General features: G+C 40.1%; 1 protein-coding gene across 1 annotated transcript in view; it reads left to right on the top strand.

Moving 5' to 3' along the window:
- tdrd9 (tudor domain containing 9) overlaps nucleotides 1–14,683 on the top strand; it is a 43,650-nt gene that overhangs the window by 7,687 nt on the left and 21,280 nt on the right. The window contains exons 2-14 of the mRNA XM_084915286.1: nucleotides 192–274; nucleotides 404–474; nucleotides 987–1,208; nucleotides 3,618–3,740; nucleotides 4,409–4,489; nucleotides 4,581–4,745; nucleotides 4,830–4,933; nucleotides 5,040–5,159; nucleotides 11,278–11,362; nucleotides 11,438–11,495; nucleotides 12,142–12,246; nucleotides 12,319–12,416; nucleotides 12,508–12,639. Coding sequence (XP_084771412.1) covers nucleotides 192–274; nucleotides 404–474; nucleotides 987–1,208; nucleotides 3,618–3,740; nucleotides 4,409–4,489; nucleotides 4,581–4,745; nucleotides 4,830–4,933; nucleotides 5,040–5,159; nucleotides 11,278–11,362; nucleotides 11,438–11,495; nucleotides 12,142–12,246; nucleotides 12,319–12,416; nucleotides 12,508–12,639 — 1,447 coding nt within the window. The remainder of the gene's footprint in view (nucleotides 1–191; nucleotides 275–403; nucleotides 475–986; nucleotides 1,209–3,617; nucleotides 3,741–4,408; nucleotides 4,490–4,580; nucleotides 4,746–4,829; nucleotides 4,934–5,039; nucleotides 5,160–11,277; nucleotides 11,363–11,437; nucleotides 11,496–12,141; nucleotides 12,247–12,318; nucleotides 12,417–12,507; nucleotides 12,640–14,683) is intronic.

The raw sequence follows: 14,683 nt of genomic DNA, 5'->3' as shown, positions 1-14,683 counted from the left end.
CTTCTAACTTGTCTTGTTTTTACCAGTACATATATTTGTCTTTGCGTTGTGAGGAAATTGCAGTATAAAGGTCGAAACTGAAAGCTTAAACGTTAAAGTCTTTTTGTCCAAAACAGCTAATCGTATCTTGAACAGTTTTGGTGTTACTGCATTAGATTTGTTTGTAATTCTCAGATTTGGTTTTCTTACAGTCCAGCAAAGATTCTCGAGCATGGCAGCCCAAAACCTGTGAACTCTGATGGAGAGAGGCTGCAAAAACCAGAACCTGCAGTGCGTAAGTACTAATTTTGTCATAGCCTTTCTGAGCCTAGGTTGTGTATTTTTGGATATACAGAAAGCTTAATTCTTAATCAGTCTAAAACTTTATTTTTCCTTTTACTCCTGCAATTTTTCTTTTCACTAGGTTATGCTAATCCTCCTCCACTCACAAGCTATGAGTATCCAGACTTGCCCATAGCCAAAAACAGACAGGAGGTAAGAGATTGACTTAGCTTGATGGTCCTGTAGTGCACTTTCATTATCCCGAGGTTCTGTTTGTCATTTTTACCAAATTTTTCTTTATGTCCCCAGGACACTTGAGCACTTAAGCTTTTGCTGTTTGCTCAAGATGAATATTACAACAAAGTTATTTGATGCTGATGGACAACAGCTAACTTCAAATTCCCTAGTCTATTATTATTTGTTGACTAATACAGAGCAGTGTTTGTGTGTGTCTGTGTGTGTGTGTTTTAGGAGATAATGCTGCCATTTAAGCTGGATTTTCTTAATGCAGATTATAAAGTCTAAAATTTAGGCCATAAATCAGCTTACCACATCCATCTGCCCAACAATTTCCTAACTTTTTCTTCAAATTTCATTTGTTTTTTTGATGATATGTGTTAGTAGCTAAATGTGCTTCCTTTTTTTTAATCAAATGCCTTTCTTTTTAACTGTGCACGTGTCCGTTTGTGTTTTTTATGTGTGTGTCTGTTTGCGGTTGTTTCCAGCTGATTTCCCTCATAGAAAACAACTCTGTAGTGATCATTCAAGGAGCCACAGGCAGTGGCAAGACCACCCAGCTGCCACAGTACATTCTGGACTATTACAATGAGAAAAATGCCTCATGCAACATTGTAGTCACCCAACCACGTAAAATTGGAGCCACCAGTATTGCTCGATGGGTTGCCAAACAGCGGAAGTGTACCCTGGGTAGTCTGGTGGGATATCAGGTTGGTGCAGTATTAGGATAGAATGTGATTTTCTTAAACTGCATACACTGCTCTTCGATCATGTAGCAGTAGTAGAAAACCAAGATACAATGACCCATATTGATTCAAACTTTAGACAAAGAGCATTCATTATTATCTTTCTCACAACTTCAGAGTGTTTGCATGCATGTGTTAACAAGCTCTTGTATGCTTTGTTGCTAGGATGTCTGACTGTGTTGTGCAGAGCTTTGAAACTGTGTGTCTAATAATAACTGTTGTCTCCTCCGCTTGATGCAGACCTCTGGAGTTAAGGATGATGTCACTGACAGTGGGAGCAATGATAAATAGTCAGTTTTAGAAGGAGAAAAAATTCTTAGCTTATGCAACACTAACTAAACATTATGGTATAATTTCCATTATAACATGTAAAATAGGGGAGAGTTATATCTATATATTTGTTTAGCTGCAAGTTGGCAAAGCAAAAAGTGTAACATGGATACGCAATCGATTTTATTGAGGTTCACTGATGTTTTCTCCAGTCAGAACCACAAATAGTTGTTTTGGCATTGCAGACATCAGTTTTTAAAACCCTGGAAAAGTTTAAGCCTAAAGCTACAGCAGAGGAAGTGTACTTCCTCTGTGGCCTCTGCTGTTCCTTCCTGTGGCAGTAAAAAGTAACCTTTTTTTGGAGCTCAATAAATCCAAGTAGTGCTATAATGCAGCAAAAAAGTACAAAACCTTAAATTCTAAAGAAATCAAATTGCAGATGGTATAAAAAGATTATCTGCAAGTTGGTATTTGCAGATGACAGGATTTTTCAAGTTTCATCAGTTCATATAGAGTTTGGGTAAAAGGCATTCTTCTTTTTCTGCCCCATCGTCATGGAATACATTACAGATGGATTTGAGTCTCTCTCAGTTGATTTTACACGCAGACTTCAAAAGACATACAAACGTTTTTGTATGTCTGGGAAGTTGTTCTTGTCTTTGATACCATACCATCTTTATTTATAAAGCACTTTAACATAAAACCAGAGTTCACAAAGTGCTGTACATGCTAATAGCATAAGTAAAGAAAATTAAAATGAGATAAGATAAAATAAATAACTAAAAAACTAAAATAAATTGAAACATGTTAAAACAAATTGAGTCAACCCCTCTAATCAATGCCAAAGGCTTCAGCGAATAAATATGTTTTAAGAAGACTTTTAAATTCAGAAAGAGAAGAGGCCTGCCTAACATGCAAGGGTAGATCATTCCACAACTTTGGAGCAACTACAGCAAAAGCACGATCACCTTTAAATTTATACTTAGTTTTCGGTACCTTAATGAGCTGCTGATTGGCGGACCTAAGGGAACGGGCAGGTGTATATGGTTGTAGTAGCTCCGAGAGGTAGGGGGGGGCCAGGCCATTAAGAGATTTAAAAGCAAATAAGAGAATTTAAAAACAATCCTAAAATGTACAGGTAGCCAGTGGAGTGAAATTAAAATTGGGGTAATGTGCTCAGACTTTTTTGTTCCAGTTAAAAGACGTGCTGCAGCATTTTGCACAACCTGCAGGTGCCTAATGGACGCATCACTAACCCCAAAATAAAGTGTGTTACAATAATCCAGCCTAGAAGTAACAAAGGCATGGATTACTGTCTCAAAATGCTGTTTCGATAAGATAGGCTTTATTTTGGCTAATTCCCTCAAATGAAAAAAGCTAGATCTTACAACAGCTCTGACCTGGCTTTCAAGTTTAAGATTTGCCTCTATTTTAACTCCCAGATTAGTGATGACTGGTTTAACATACTGTGCCAGCGAACCAAGATCTATAATAGTGGCCTCAGAAGCGCCACCAAAAACCATCACTTCTGTTTTCTGTTCATTAAAATGTAAAAAGTTCAAAGCCATCCAGGCCCTTATTTCATCAAGGCATCTGAGCAGTGGGTCTACTGAGAAGCCATTTATCTTTTTAAGTGGGAAATAAATCTGGGAGTCATTGGCATAGCAGTGGAAAGAGATCCCATGTTTCCTGAAAATAGACCCAAGTGGTAGGAGATATAGAGAGAAAAGAAGCGGGCCTAAAACTGAACCCTGTGGGACCCCACATTGAAGAGAAGCAGCAGAGGATACAAACTCTTCTTTTATTGTTGTAATTTTAATGTTTGTCTGGAACAGGTCTCTCTTGTAAATGAGACATTGAGTCTCAATGGAACTACCTGTATAAATGAAGGTTAAATAAAAGTAAGAAAAAACCCGAAAAAGCAAAAGACGAGAACAAATGGATGCCTTCCAGAGATTTTAGGCCCTGTCATGAAGGTGCCTTTATAGACTTTTCCAGTTAGCAAACAACAAATCAACTACGTCCCCTGTGGATTTTTATGAAAATGCAAATATGTATTTAATTGACAAGTTTGTGAATGCAACTCTGTATATATTTGTTCAGATTGGCCTGGAGAAGATGGCAACTGAGCATACCCGACTAATCTACATGACTACAGGAGTGCTGCTGCAAAAACTGGTTCAGGCCAAGTCCCTCACTGAATTCTCCCACATTTTTGTGGATGAGGTGCATAAACCAGATGTCTAATTTTTCATGTTTATATGTATTTCTCTGTTAGCTACTGCCAAAAAAAGATGGAATTTGTGTTTATTTACTTTTCTTTAGTTATTTTGGGGGAAGTACAAATATCAAATCTGATGACAGACAGGTGAAATAGTCAAAAAAAAGTACCTTACCACTTGGTCCCTGCAGTTGATTGCCTTGGACACTTGTGTCACTAGAATAAAGGGTGACTACAAATCAATATCAAGTTGTTCATAGTGCCAGAACATTTCTATTCTGATGAGAGTGGATTCTTCCAGGACATTGCCCCCCACCCATAGGGTGCAAGGGATGACTGAATGATTTGATAAGTATCAAAGTGACGTGGCCTCACAGCCTCCAAATCTAAATCAAGTTGAAAATTGTGTGAGACTTTGGACCAGCATGTTGGAGTGTTCTTCACTGGCGTTCAGTCCTAAAAATAATCAGACTTGGAGCGTAAATGCCAGTGTTCAGCTCTTGCAACAACTCTTCTTTGTCTACCATTTATAATACTTTAATCCAAAGTCATTTCTAGTTTTCTGCCACAAAAGGTACTGTTATAAGCTTAAGAATAATTTAATCCTATTATTTAATGAGTGATTCTTGAATGTTCAAAATGTAACCTTTTAACAACTCTGCCTTTGTCCAAGGTTCATGAGCGCACATCAGAAATGGACTTTCTCCTGCTAGTTTTGAGAAAACTCCTCCGTTCCAACTCTTACCACATCAAGGTAACTGTTGGGTCCGGCTAAAAAACTTCCTTCGTCTTCCTCAAGCTTAGTCACTTGTACTCTCACTCACAAGAGTCTGTCTTTGTTTTAGATAATCCTTATGTCAGCCACCATTAACTGCAAGCAGTTTGCTGACTACTTTGCCACTCCTATTCGTGGCAAACTGAACCCAGCCTATGTGTTTGAAGTGGAAGGGGCATCCTATGCCACTGAAGATTTCTACCTGGATGACCTCCACCACCTGTCTCCGTATAGGGTAGGTAGTTGAGAGAGTAAATGCTGGTACAGTTCTCTGCCTTGAAGCCAAATCTATTGTATCTGAATTTTGTGTCTGTTTTAGACTGAATCAGCACATCCAGGCGACCCATACATCTCAGCAGATATGTACAGTCTTGCCATCAGTCTCATCCAGAGTTTTGATGAAATGGAGGGCAAAAATTCCAGGTAAGGCCAAAGTATTGTAACTTTTAGAACTGCTTGAACATGTAAATAGGCAAGGATGTAATTGTTTGTTAACTGAATATGCATACATGTATTTTTGTGTGAGCAGCAAGGCCGAGAAAGAGGGAGGCATGACTTTGTCAGAGAGAGGAAGTGTTTTGGTTTTCCTCCCTGGCATACATGAGATAAGCTACATGCAGGAGGCCTTGACCAAGCTGGTTCACAAAAGGTGAGCAAATGCATTTACCTGCTGAGAATTGTACACGTGATCAGAGTTAGACACATTTAAAGTGGCAATAGACAGATGTTTGTTTTTTTTAATTTATTATTATGAGGTGGTGTTTGCTTAATGTAATGTCTACCATCACTGTACAGGTCATACTACAGGTTGATTTCTGTTTCCTCAAACATATATGTGCCGCATAAGACAGATTGCCTCACTACATTTTGTTATTAAAGGATATACAAGTATGCAGTACTGTCAGTAAACTCCTTAACACAGACGCACCACTGTCTACATATGTGGGGTGCGACTACTATAATGGCAGGTTGGTGACTGTCGTTTGCTCCCAGAGGCTGGCTGCGGCTCACATAAATGTGCTCAAGCTGCAAGCAATGCAATGCATCTGCTTAGCAATACAACATTTTTTTGGCCATTTCTCTGTGGGTAACACGTTTAGTGAAAACTACATGGATAATTACTTATTTCAGCTGCCAGGGCAGTGCTCTTTCACCACAGCTTCACAGGCTAGCCAAAGAAACAACTGTGTTCAGCAACACCAGATTGTTGTCCCTTTAGTCATCTCGCAACAGGAATTCTGAACGAGGAGGGCATCTTTTGTCCAAGGGGATCCAACTGTTTGGAGATTTCACCTGCAGGACTTGGAACTGAGATAAGATGGCTGAGATAAGGCTGATTTGTATCGTATATCTCAGTGCCTGCTGTTTTCGCCCTCTCATGATGCAAATGCGTCACTGCACATGCAAATGCTTACACGCTTTCCTGCTTCTCAACCTGATCCTCCCCAGGGTTAGCCAGGCATACCCATGAAAGGAAAGAATGCTGCAGGCCTCCCTCTGAGCATCACTAGCACCATTTAGAATAAAAGGGCTTCCTCCTTGCTGTTTCAGCATGCAGTGTGGGGTTTACTGATAAACCTGCTGGACAGCACCTTCTGGTATGTTGTTTCATGAGGGGCTTGCATCATAAGCTCACAGACTGTAGACCACTGGTTCCATTAGAAGAGTTGTCTATCAATGCCCCCTCTCTCAACCCCTTTGAGCTTAGTGAAGTAGTGGGGCTGAAGTTTCTCTTACTTGTGCTTCCTGCTCTGCCGTTTGGACTAACCCAGTCAAGCAAGTTAGGGAGTTACAGTTCAATTCAATTCAGTTTTATTTATGTAGCGCCAAATCACAACAAAAGTCGCCTCAAGGCGCTTTATATTGTACAGTAGATAAAGAGAAAAACCCAACAATCATATGACCCCCTATGAGCAAGCACTTTGGCGACAGTGGGAAGGAAAAACTCCCTTTTAACAGGAAGAAACCTCCGGCAGAACCAGGCTCAGGGAGGGGCGGGGCCATCTGCTGCGACCGGTTGGGGTGAGAGAAGGAAAACAGATAAAGACATGCTGTGGAAGAGAGACAGAGGTTAATAACAGATATGATTCAATGCAGAGAGGTCTATTAACACATAGTGAGTGAGAAAGGTGACTGGAAAGGAAAAACTCAGTGCATCATGGGAATCCCCGGCAGCCTACGTCTATTGCAGCATAACTAAGGGAGGATTCAGGGTCACCTGGTCCAGCCCTAACTATGTGCTTTACCAAAGAGGAAAGTTTTAAGCCTAATCTTGAAAGTAGAGATAGTGTCTGTCTCCGGAATCCAAACTGGAAGCTGGTTCCACAGAAGAGGGGCCTGAAAACTGAAGGCTCTGCCTCCCATTCTACTTTTAAATACTCTAGGAACAACAAGTAGGCCTGCAGTGCGAGAGCGAAGTGCTCTAATAGGGTGATATGGTACTACAAGGTCATTAAGATAAGATGGGGCCTAATTTAAGACCTTGTGTGTGAGGAGCAGGATTTTGAATTCAATTCTGGATTTAACAGGAAGCCAATGAAGGGAAGCCAAAACAGGAGAAATCTGCTCTCTCTTTCTAGTCCCTGTCAGTACTCTTGCTGGAGCGTTTTGGATTAGCTGAAGGCTTTTCAGCGAGTTTTTTTGACTTCCTGATAATAATGAATTACAGTAGTCCAGCCTGGAAGTAATAAATCCACAAACTAGTTTTTCAGCGTCACTCTGAGACAGGATATTTCTAATTTTAGAGATGTTGCGCAAATGGAAGAAAGCAGTCTTACATATTTGTTTAATATGTGCGTTGAAGGACATGTCCTGGTCAAAAATGACTCCAAGGTTCCTCACAGCGTTACTGGAGGCCAAGGTAATGCCATCCAGAGTAAGAATCAGTCTTTGTTCGTTCACCCATCATGTTTACAGTTAGCCCCAGGTCTCCCTAAAGTGTGTCTGAGGCCCAATCCAGCCTTTGTACCTGAGATGATATAGATGTCATACAGGTGCCCCCACTGTTCTCCTCAGCAGAGGATTGCAGGGTTAACACCTTATGCCCGGTGCAGGCCTTAAATATACGTGGACTGAACAGCAGTGTTCAGAAAATCAGATAACCTGTTCCATCTGAGGTTATCTTATTGGCTTGTAAAGACCATATGAGCTCATTTTGCTTGGAGTACGGCCTGATGGACCTTTCAGGACACACCTGAAAGGTCCATCGGGGCACATGTGCATGCAGCGACCGGCAGTGAGTGAGAGCTTGGCATCCTAAGTTTTTAAGCTTTTTTTCTTTTCTTTCTTATAGTTCTTATCGTTTCTTTTCGTTTCTATCGCTGGCATGTGTTTTGGTTGAAGGAAGTGACAGTTTTCTTACAAAGTGACACACGCTCCACAACAGTGAGAGCATCATGGATTCTTTTTTCTTCATTGTGGTTGGATTTCTACTGTGCTGGCTTGTTTCCGATGATGTGGGCGAGGCCGTGAGTCAGCTGAGGATTGTTTACTCCCTCGACGAGCTGTTACAACTTAACTTACCGTATGATGGTAAGGACCTCACCTCATGTATGCCGCATTTTATACATAGAGACTCTAACAGAACAAGTGAGAAGAGGAAGAAGAAAAGAGGGAGACATGGAGGTGTAAAATTGCATCTGAGGAGACAACAGGTCAGTCGGTTTCCCCTGCCTATGTTATCCTTGGAAATGTTCAGTCTCTTAGGAACAAGCTGGATGAACTCCAGGGAAACGTCAGGTTCCAGAAAGACTTCAGGGACACCTGTGTAATGGCTTTTTCCGAGACATGGCTGACAGAGCTTTTTCAATTGACGGTTTTGGAGCTCCTTTTCGCCGGTAACAGGGAAATTCCAAGGAGTGGAAGTATGCTTGTATGTGAACAAACGTTACTGTAGCGCTGTGACTGTTAGAGAGTGTATTTGTACACCAGATGTTGAACTTTTATCCGTGTCACTGCGCCCTTTTTATCTCCCTCGTGAGTTTCCACAACTTTTTATTACCGTAGTTTACATTCACCCAAGGGCTCACCCCGCCTCCACCTGCAGCATCATCTCAGATGTAGTGCAGAAGCTGCAGGCGCTCTCTCCTGACGCCCCAAACTTTATAATGGGGGACTTTAACCATGTCTCTCTTAAATCAACTTTGGGCAATCTGTATCAATATGTATCCTGTCCTACCAGACGGGATAAAATGTTGGACCTTTGTTACGGATCGGTGAAGAATGCTTATAAATCTTTCCTAAACCTTCCGCTTCCTCCTCTGGGATCTTCTGACCATAACTGTGTGCATCTTCTGCCCATCTATAAAACTGTCTTAAAACGAGAGAAGACAAAGACTAAGGATGTTGACATATGGTCAGAAGAATCTGTGCTTACCTTGGAGGAATGTTTTAAGTGTACAGATTGGGAAGTTTTTATTCAGTCTTGTGGAGATGATCTTGACGCTTAGGTGGACGTTACTAGCTCTTATGCAGTATTTTGTAAAGATATGATTATACCCCGTAAGCGCGTTAAAGTGTACACTAACAATAAGCCATGGGTCACCAAAAGCATCAAATCCTGTTTAAGGAAAAAGAGACAGGCCTTTAAAGAGGGGGCTGTTACTGATTTTCAGACAGCCACCAAGGAACTGAAAATCGAGATCTTGAAAGCAAAACAGAGCTACAAAAACCTTCTTGAAAGCAAATTTGCTGCAAAAAATTTTGGGTCTGCCTGGACTTGTATGAAAACCATAGCAGGGTTTCAAAATCCCCAGAGCAGTAGTCAGGTCATTTTAGATGGTTTTAATTCAGACAGAGATTTTGCAAATGCTTTAAATATGTTTTATGCTCGTTTTAGTTCTTCTGATTTTAGCGTGGATATTTTGGAACTGAAACAGAAACTGAGAGATACTCAGCACTTTATCATTGAACTCAGCGATGTCAAAAAGGCCTTTCATACGGTTAATGTGAACAAGAGCCAGGGTCCTGATAATATTAGTGGTCGCCTAATTAAATCTTGTGCTGACGAACTCAGTCCTATATTTCAGGTTATTTTTAATAAATCCTTGCAAACACAACATGTGCCCTCTCTTTGGAAAGAAGCAGTTGTGGTTCCTATCCCTAAATCTAGTCGTCCAAAAATTCTAAACGACTTCAGGCCTGTTGCCCTCACTTCAGTTGTAATGAAAGTCTTTGAAAAAATCATCAGAAATGTGATTATGAAAGAGACTGAACATCAGCTGGATCCAATGCAGTTTGCATATAGGCCCAATAGAGGAGTGGAGGACGCACTTTTGACTTTACTAAATCTGATTCTTAAACATGTAGAGAGCAAAGGGACTTTTGCAAGACTTCCTTTCATTGTTTTTTCTTCGGCTTTTAATACAATACAGCCCCATATTTGAATTAAAAGACTTTTAGAACAGCTTTAAATCAGGAAAAACCTGGTGGGCTGGATTTTAGATTTTTTAACTGACAGGTCACAAAGAGTGAGAATAAATGGGATTCTGTCTGACCCAGTGTTCTCCTCCACAGGTTCTCCTCAAGGGTGTGTCTTATCGCCCTTATTATTCATTCTCTATACAAACATGTGTCAGAGCAGATATGAAAACAGGGCCATCATTAAATATGCAGATGACTCTGTTATTGTCAGCTTACTGAAAGAGGGTGAAACTAACCACGGTCCAGTCATTGATGACTTTGTTCAGTGGTGTGAGGAGTCTTATCTCCAGCTGAACATATCTAAAACAAAAGATATCGTTGTTGATTTTAGGAAACAACAAAATGGGCACGGAGTCACTTTAATTAAAGGTCAGAAAATAGTACAATCATATAAATATCTTGGGACCATAATCAATGAAAAACTGAACTTTGATCAGAATTGCAAATCAGTTTGTAAAAAGGGTCACCAGCACCTTTATTGCCTTAGGAAACTTGCTCATTTCCACATTGACCAAAAAAATTTAACTTTGTTTTATCGTTCTTTTATTGAGTCTGTTTTATCCTTTTGTTTGGTGGCATGGTTTGGTCAGACCTCTGTCACAGAGAAAAACTCTCTAAATCAGATAGTGAGATGGTCCAGTCGTCTGATAGGTGAGCCACAGTCTTGTTTAGCCTCCCTGCACTCCAAGCAGGTACAGAGGATGGCTTTATCAATCCTTAAAAATGGTTCCCATCCTCTAAGGGGTGAATTTCAGCTTCTTTCCTCGGGACGGAGGTTTCTATTTCCGAGATGCAGGACAAAGCGTTATGAGAATAGCTTTGTCCCCGTTGCTGTCACTGAATTAAATAAGAACTGTTTTTGTTTTTGATTCAAAATATTAAATTACTATATATGTGCTACAGTGAGGTTTATATCTTTATTAGGTATGTGTGTTTTTTGAAGGGATGCCAAATGCTATCATTTTTCTGTAAAGCAAATTTACCTTGCCTATGGGTATAAATAAAGTTACCTTGACCTTGACCTTGATATCCTGAGCTTTGTTCAGAGGTATGTCGGTCCAGAATATTTGTGCAGCAGCAAACTAAGCTATGCCACACATGTTTGTGCATTTTCGCAGGCTGGATGCTGCACAGTCATCTCTGGCTCAGGGTTGACACAATCTGGGAGCAGGTTGTATCTCCCATAGTGAAACACAGAGTGAAGATGCACAATGAACGTGATACACAGTGGTAGAAAGTATCCAATCTCTGTAGATAGTGGGGAAGGTGCAGAAGTAGCTGATCAGTAAAGGTAAATGAGTAGTACTTTAACATTAAGTTAAAACTGAGCATGCTGCTTTTTTCAGATTGCAGGTTTATCCTCTTCACTCCTCAGTGACACTGGAGGAACAGAACGGCGTGTTCCTCTTTCCTGTTCCTGGATACAGGAAGGTAAAAGCTGTTGATCGTAACTTTTTGCATGTGCTGTCAGTACCTGCTATACCAATTATCTTCTAATCCTCACAGGTGATCCTTTCCACCAACATCGCAGAGAGTTCAGTGACTGTTCCAGATGTCAAATATGGTGGGTTTTTTCTGTTTTAAATTTTTAAAAATTTGACTTTATCTATTGTCACTCTTCTTTCATCATCTATTTACAAGAAACTGAGAATTAAGACATACAGATATCAATAATGTTGTAAGGAAAAAAGGAAGTTAAATAAGACAGAAAATAAGAGCAAGATACAAGAAATAATTCCCAAGTAGCAGTCCCACCTGCACCTACTACCAGACAAAGGCCATATCAACATTAATGGTCGTGTCGCTGCCAACATCAGAGAGAACAATACAGTTAGTAAGGTAAACAACAATGAATAAATATAGAAAAACAAATAACTGCACTATGTCATCTCCTAAAATCTGACAACATGTGCTAGTTAATGTTTATTTCCATATTACATGAATTAGGCCACTTTGTCTGTCTTGCACCTAGAGCAAAGATTTGCGTTGAATCATTTCTCTGATTGATTCTGGTGCTCTGGTGTAAAATAGTTGATGTAAAAAATATTCAGCTTATGTGAAAAGGTTTTTGCTCAATGTGATTTCCACTCATGAATTACAAGAGAACTGCCCACATCTTGCTCCCATGTGGTTTTAAGTGGTTTGTTCTCTGAGATCTATTTATGTATTTATTTTAAGTTAATTTGTATTAGCTTTTTTTTTAATGACAGTTATTGACTTCTGCCTGGTTCGCCAATTGGTGTGTGACCCGGATACCAATTACGAGTCTCTGCATCTCACCTGGGCCTCCAAAACCAGCTGCAACCAACGCAGAGGTACGACCATTTTAGACCTTTTAAGTGCTTACTATCACTTCTGCCTTTAACTCAATGTTTGTTTCCTGACAGGTCGGGCAGGTCGAGTGTCAAAGGGCTACTGTTACAGACTTGTTACCAAAGAGTTTTGGAAAATGGAAATCCCAGACTACATGATTCCCGAGATGCTGGTAAGGGACTGTGCCAATGACCAGTTTTTAATGCAGTTCAGACCTTACTTCTGAAAACTGATCTGTGCTCTACTATTTTCCATTTCCTCAGCTTGCTCCGCTCTCCACTGTCTTGTTGAAAGTAAAGCTGCTGGACATGGGAGATCCCCGCTCCCTCCTCTCCACAGCACTCTCACCTCCCAGCCTCTCTGACATAGTTAGGACTGTGCTACAACTCAAAGAGGTAGAGAGTGTAACTTGATGATTGTGTTCTGAGAGAGGCATTATTGTCTAGTCAAGTGCAGACAAATGTGTAGCTGTAATGGTGATTGTTATGTATTTGGACGGGCAGCTGACCGCCAGCTCTGTCTGAGGATTAGACCTTGAGTTCTCTGAGAGGAGCTTTGCGTCAGCCAGTGTTCACATAGTTTATAGCGTGAGAGCACAATAGGGCCATGTCGAATATTAATGATGTCGTGTGTTAGGCTAAGGGAATGAAAATGTGCATGTTATCTTTTTATTTTAGTATTTCTGATGTAATAGCATTTGTTAAGTATTTAATTTTACCTCTTGGTAAATGACTACATGGTTATTTTTGTATAACTGAGCACTGGAATCACCTTTTAAATCAAATTCATTTTTTCACCATAATGCACACTTTTTTCAGTTCAGTTCAGTTTTATCAATTCAGTTATATAGCACCAAATCACAACAGCCCCCTCAAGGCACTTTATATTGTAAGGTAAAGACCCTACAATTAGAGCAGGGCGATATGACCAAAAATATTTATCACGATATACATTTGAAAATTTGCGGTAACGATATAACTGACGATATAATTGACACTAGACAAAGTTATATAAAAATGTAACAGTGCAAATGCAAATTCCTTGCTGACAGTTTAACCAAAAGGCATTTCCAGTGGAAATTGGCTGACATATCCTCTGCATAACTGTCGCCGCCGTGCCTTTTTCTCTATGTGCGTATGAAAACAAAGGCACTGCGCATGTGTGTTTTACCCATATTCTATCGCGATATTTCATTTTCTTGTCATTGCCCAACATTATACCGGTATTACCGTGAACGGTATGATATGGCCCAGCCCTACCTACAATAACACAGAGAAAACCCCTTTGAGCAATGCTTTGGTGACAGTGGGGAGAAAAAACTTGCTTTGAACAAGAAGAAACCTCCAGCAGAGCCAGGCTCAGCAAGAGACTACCATTTGGGGGTGAGGGAAGGAAGACGAGATAAAGACACGCTGTGGAAGACTGCCAGAGATTAATAATAACTAATGATTAAATGCATAGTGATGTATGAACATGTGGTGAATGAAACAGAAACACTCAATGTATCATGGGAAAGCCCCAACAGCCTAGACCTATTGCAGCGTAACTAAGGATGGATATAGGGTCCTAACTATATGCTTTATAAAAAGGGAAGGTTTTAAGCTTAATATTAGCACAAAATCACACTGTGATGGGCAGTCAGGTTGCTTTGATATGCAGACTGCAGTAGCCAGAAATTTACCAGCAGTCTTCCAGTAGTAGACAAACCACATTGCCTCCATCCTCCATCTACACACTTGAAACACTTTCTGCTAAATGCTGTGTTTTGAAGGATTGGTGCAATGTAAATCAGGCAATCCCTTTTCAGTGTTATGTAGCTTAGGTGCTTGTTGCTACACAAAGGAAAAGGAAGAGCTGTGGATCGCACTACCGACCTTCCAAGTTGTTGACAAACTGCTTTACTTCGTAAGGGAGGATGTGTATAAAAAGAACACACACTAGAGGAAGTAATGAAGAAAAACTCCAAAAAGCATAACATGGCTGTTTTTATTAAATGATTTATGACAACGGTCCCCAACCCCCGGGCCTCGGACCGGTAGCGGTCCATGAGTCGTTTGGTACCGGGCCGCGAGAGTTGAGGCTCAGGTGTGAAATGTATGGTTTTCAGGGTTTGTTATGAATAAATCTTCTTTTTTTCCGTACCGGTACTAGTTTTATTTTGTTGTATTTATCCGCGACATCTTAAAGGCCGGTCCATGAAAATATTGTCGGGCATAAACCGATCCGTGGCGCAAAAAAGGTTGGGGACCGCTGATTTATGATTAAAAGATTTGTGTGTGTGTGTGTGTGTGTGTGTGTGTGTGTATATATATATATATCTATATATTTATATATATATATATATATATATATATATATATATATATAGATATATATATATATATATATATATATATAGATATATAGATAGATAGATAGATATATGTGTGTATGTATATA

Source organism: Perissodus microlepis, chromosome 19, assembly GCF_051167445.1.
Source record: "Perissodus microlepis isolate ML-2025 ecotype Zambia chromosome 19, ASM5116744v1, whole genome shotgun sequence".
Classification (NCBI taxonomy): Eukaryota; Metazoa; Chordata; class Actinopteri; order Cichliformes; family Cichlidae; genus Perissodus; species Perissodus microlepis.
Note: the sequence above shows the minus strand (reverse complement) of the source record. Positions and strands in the feature narration are given on the sequence as shown.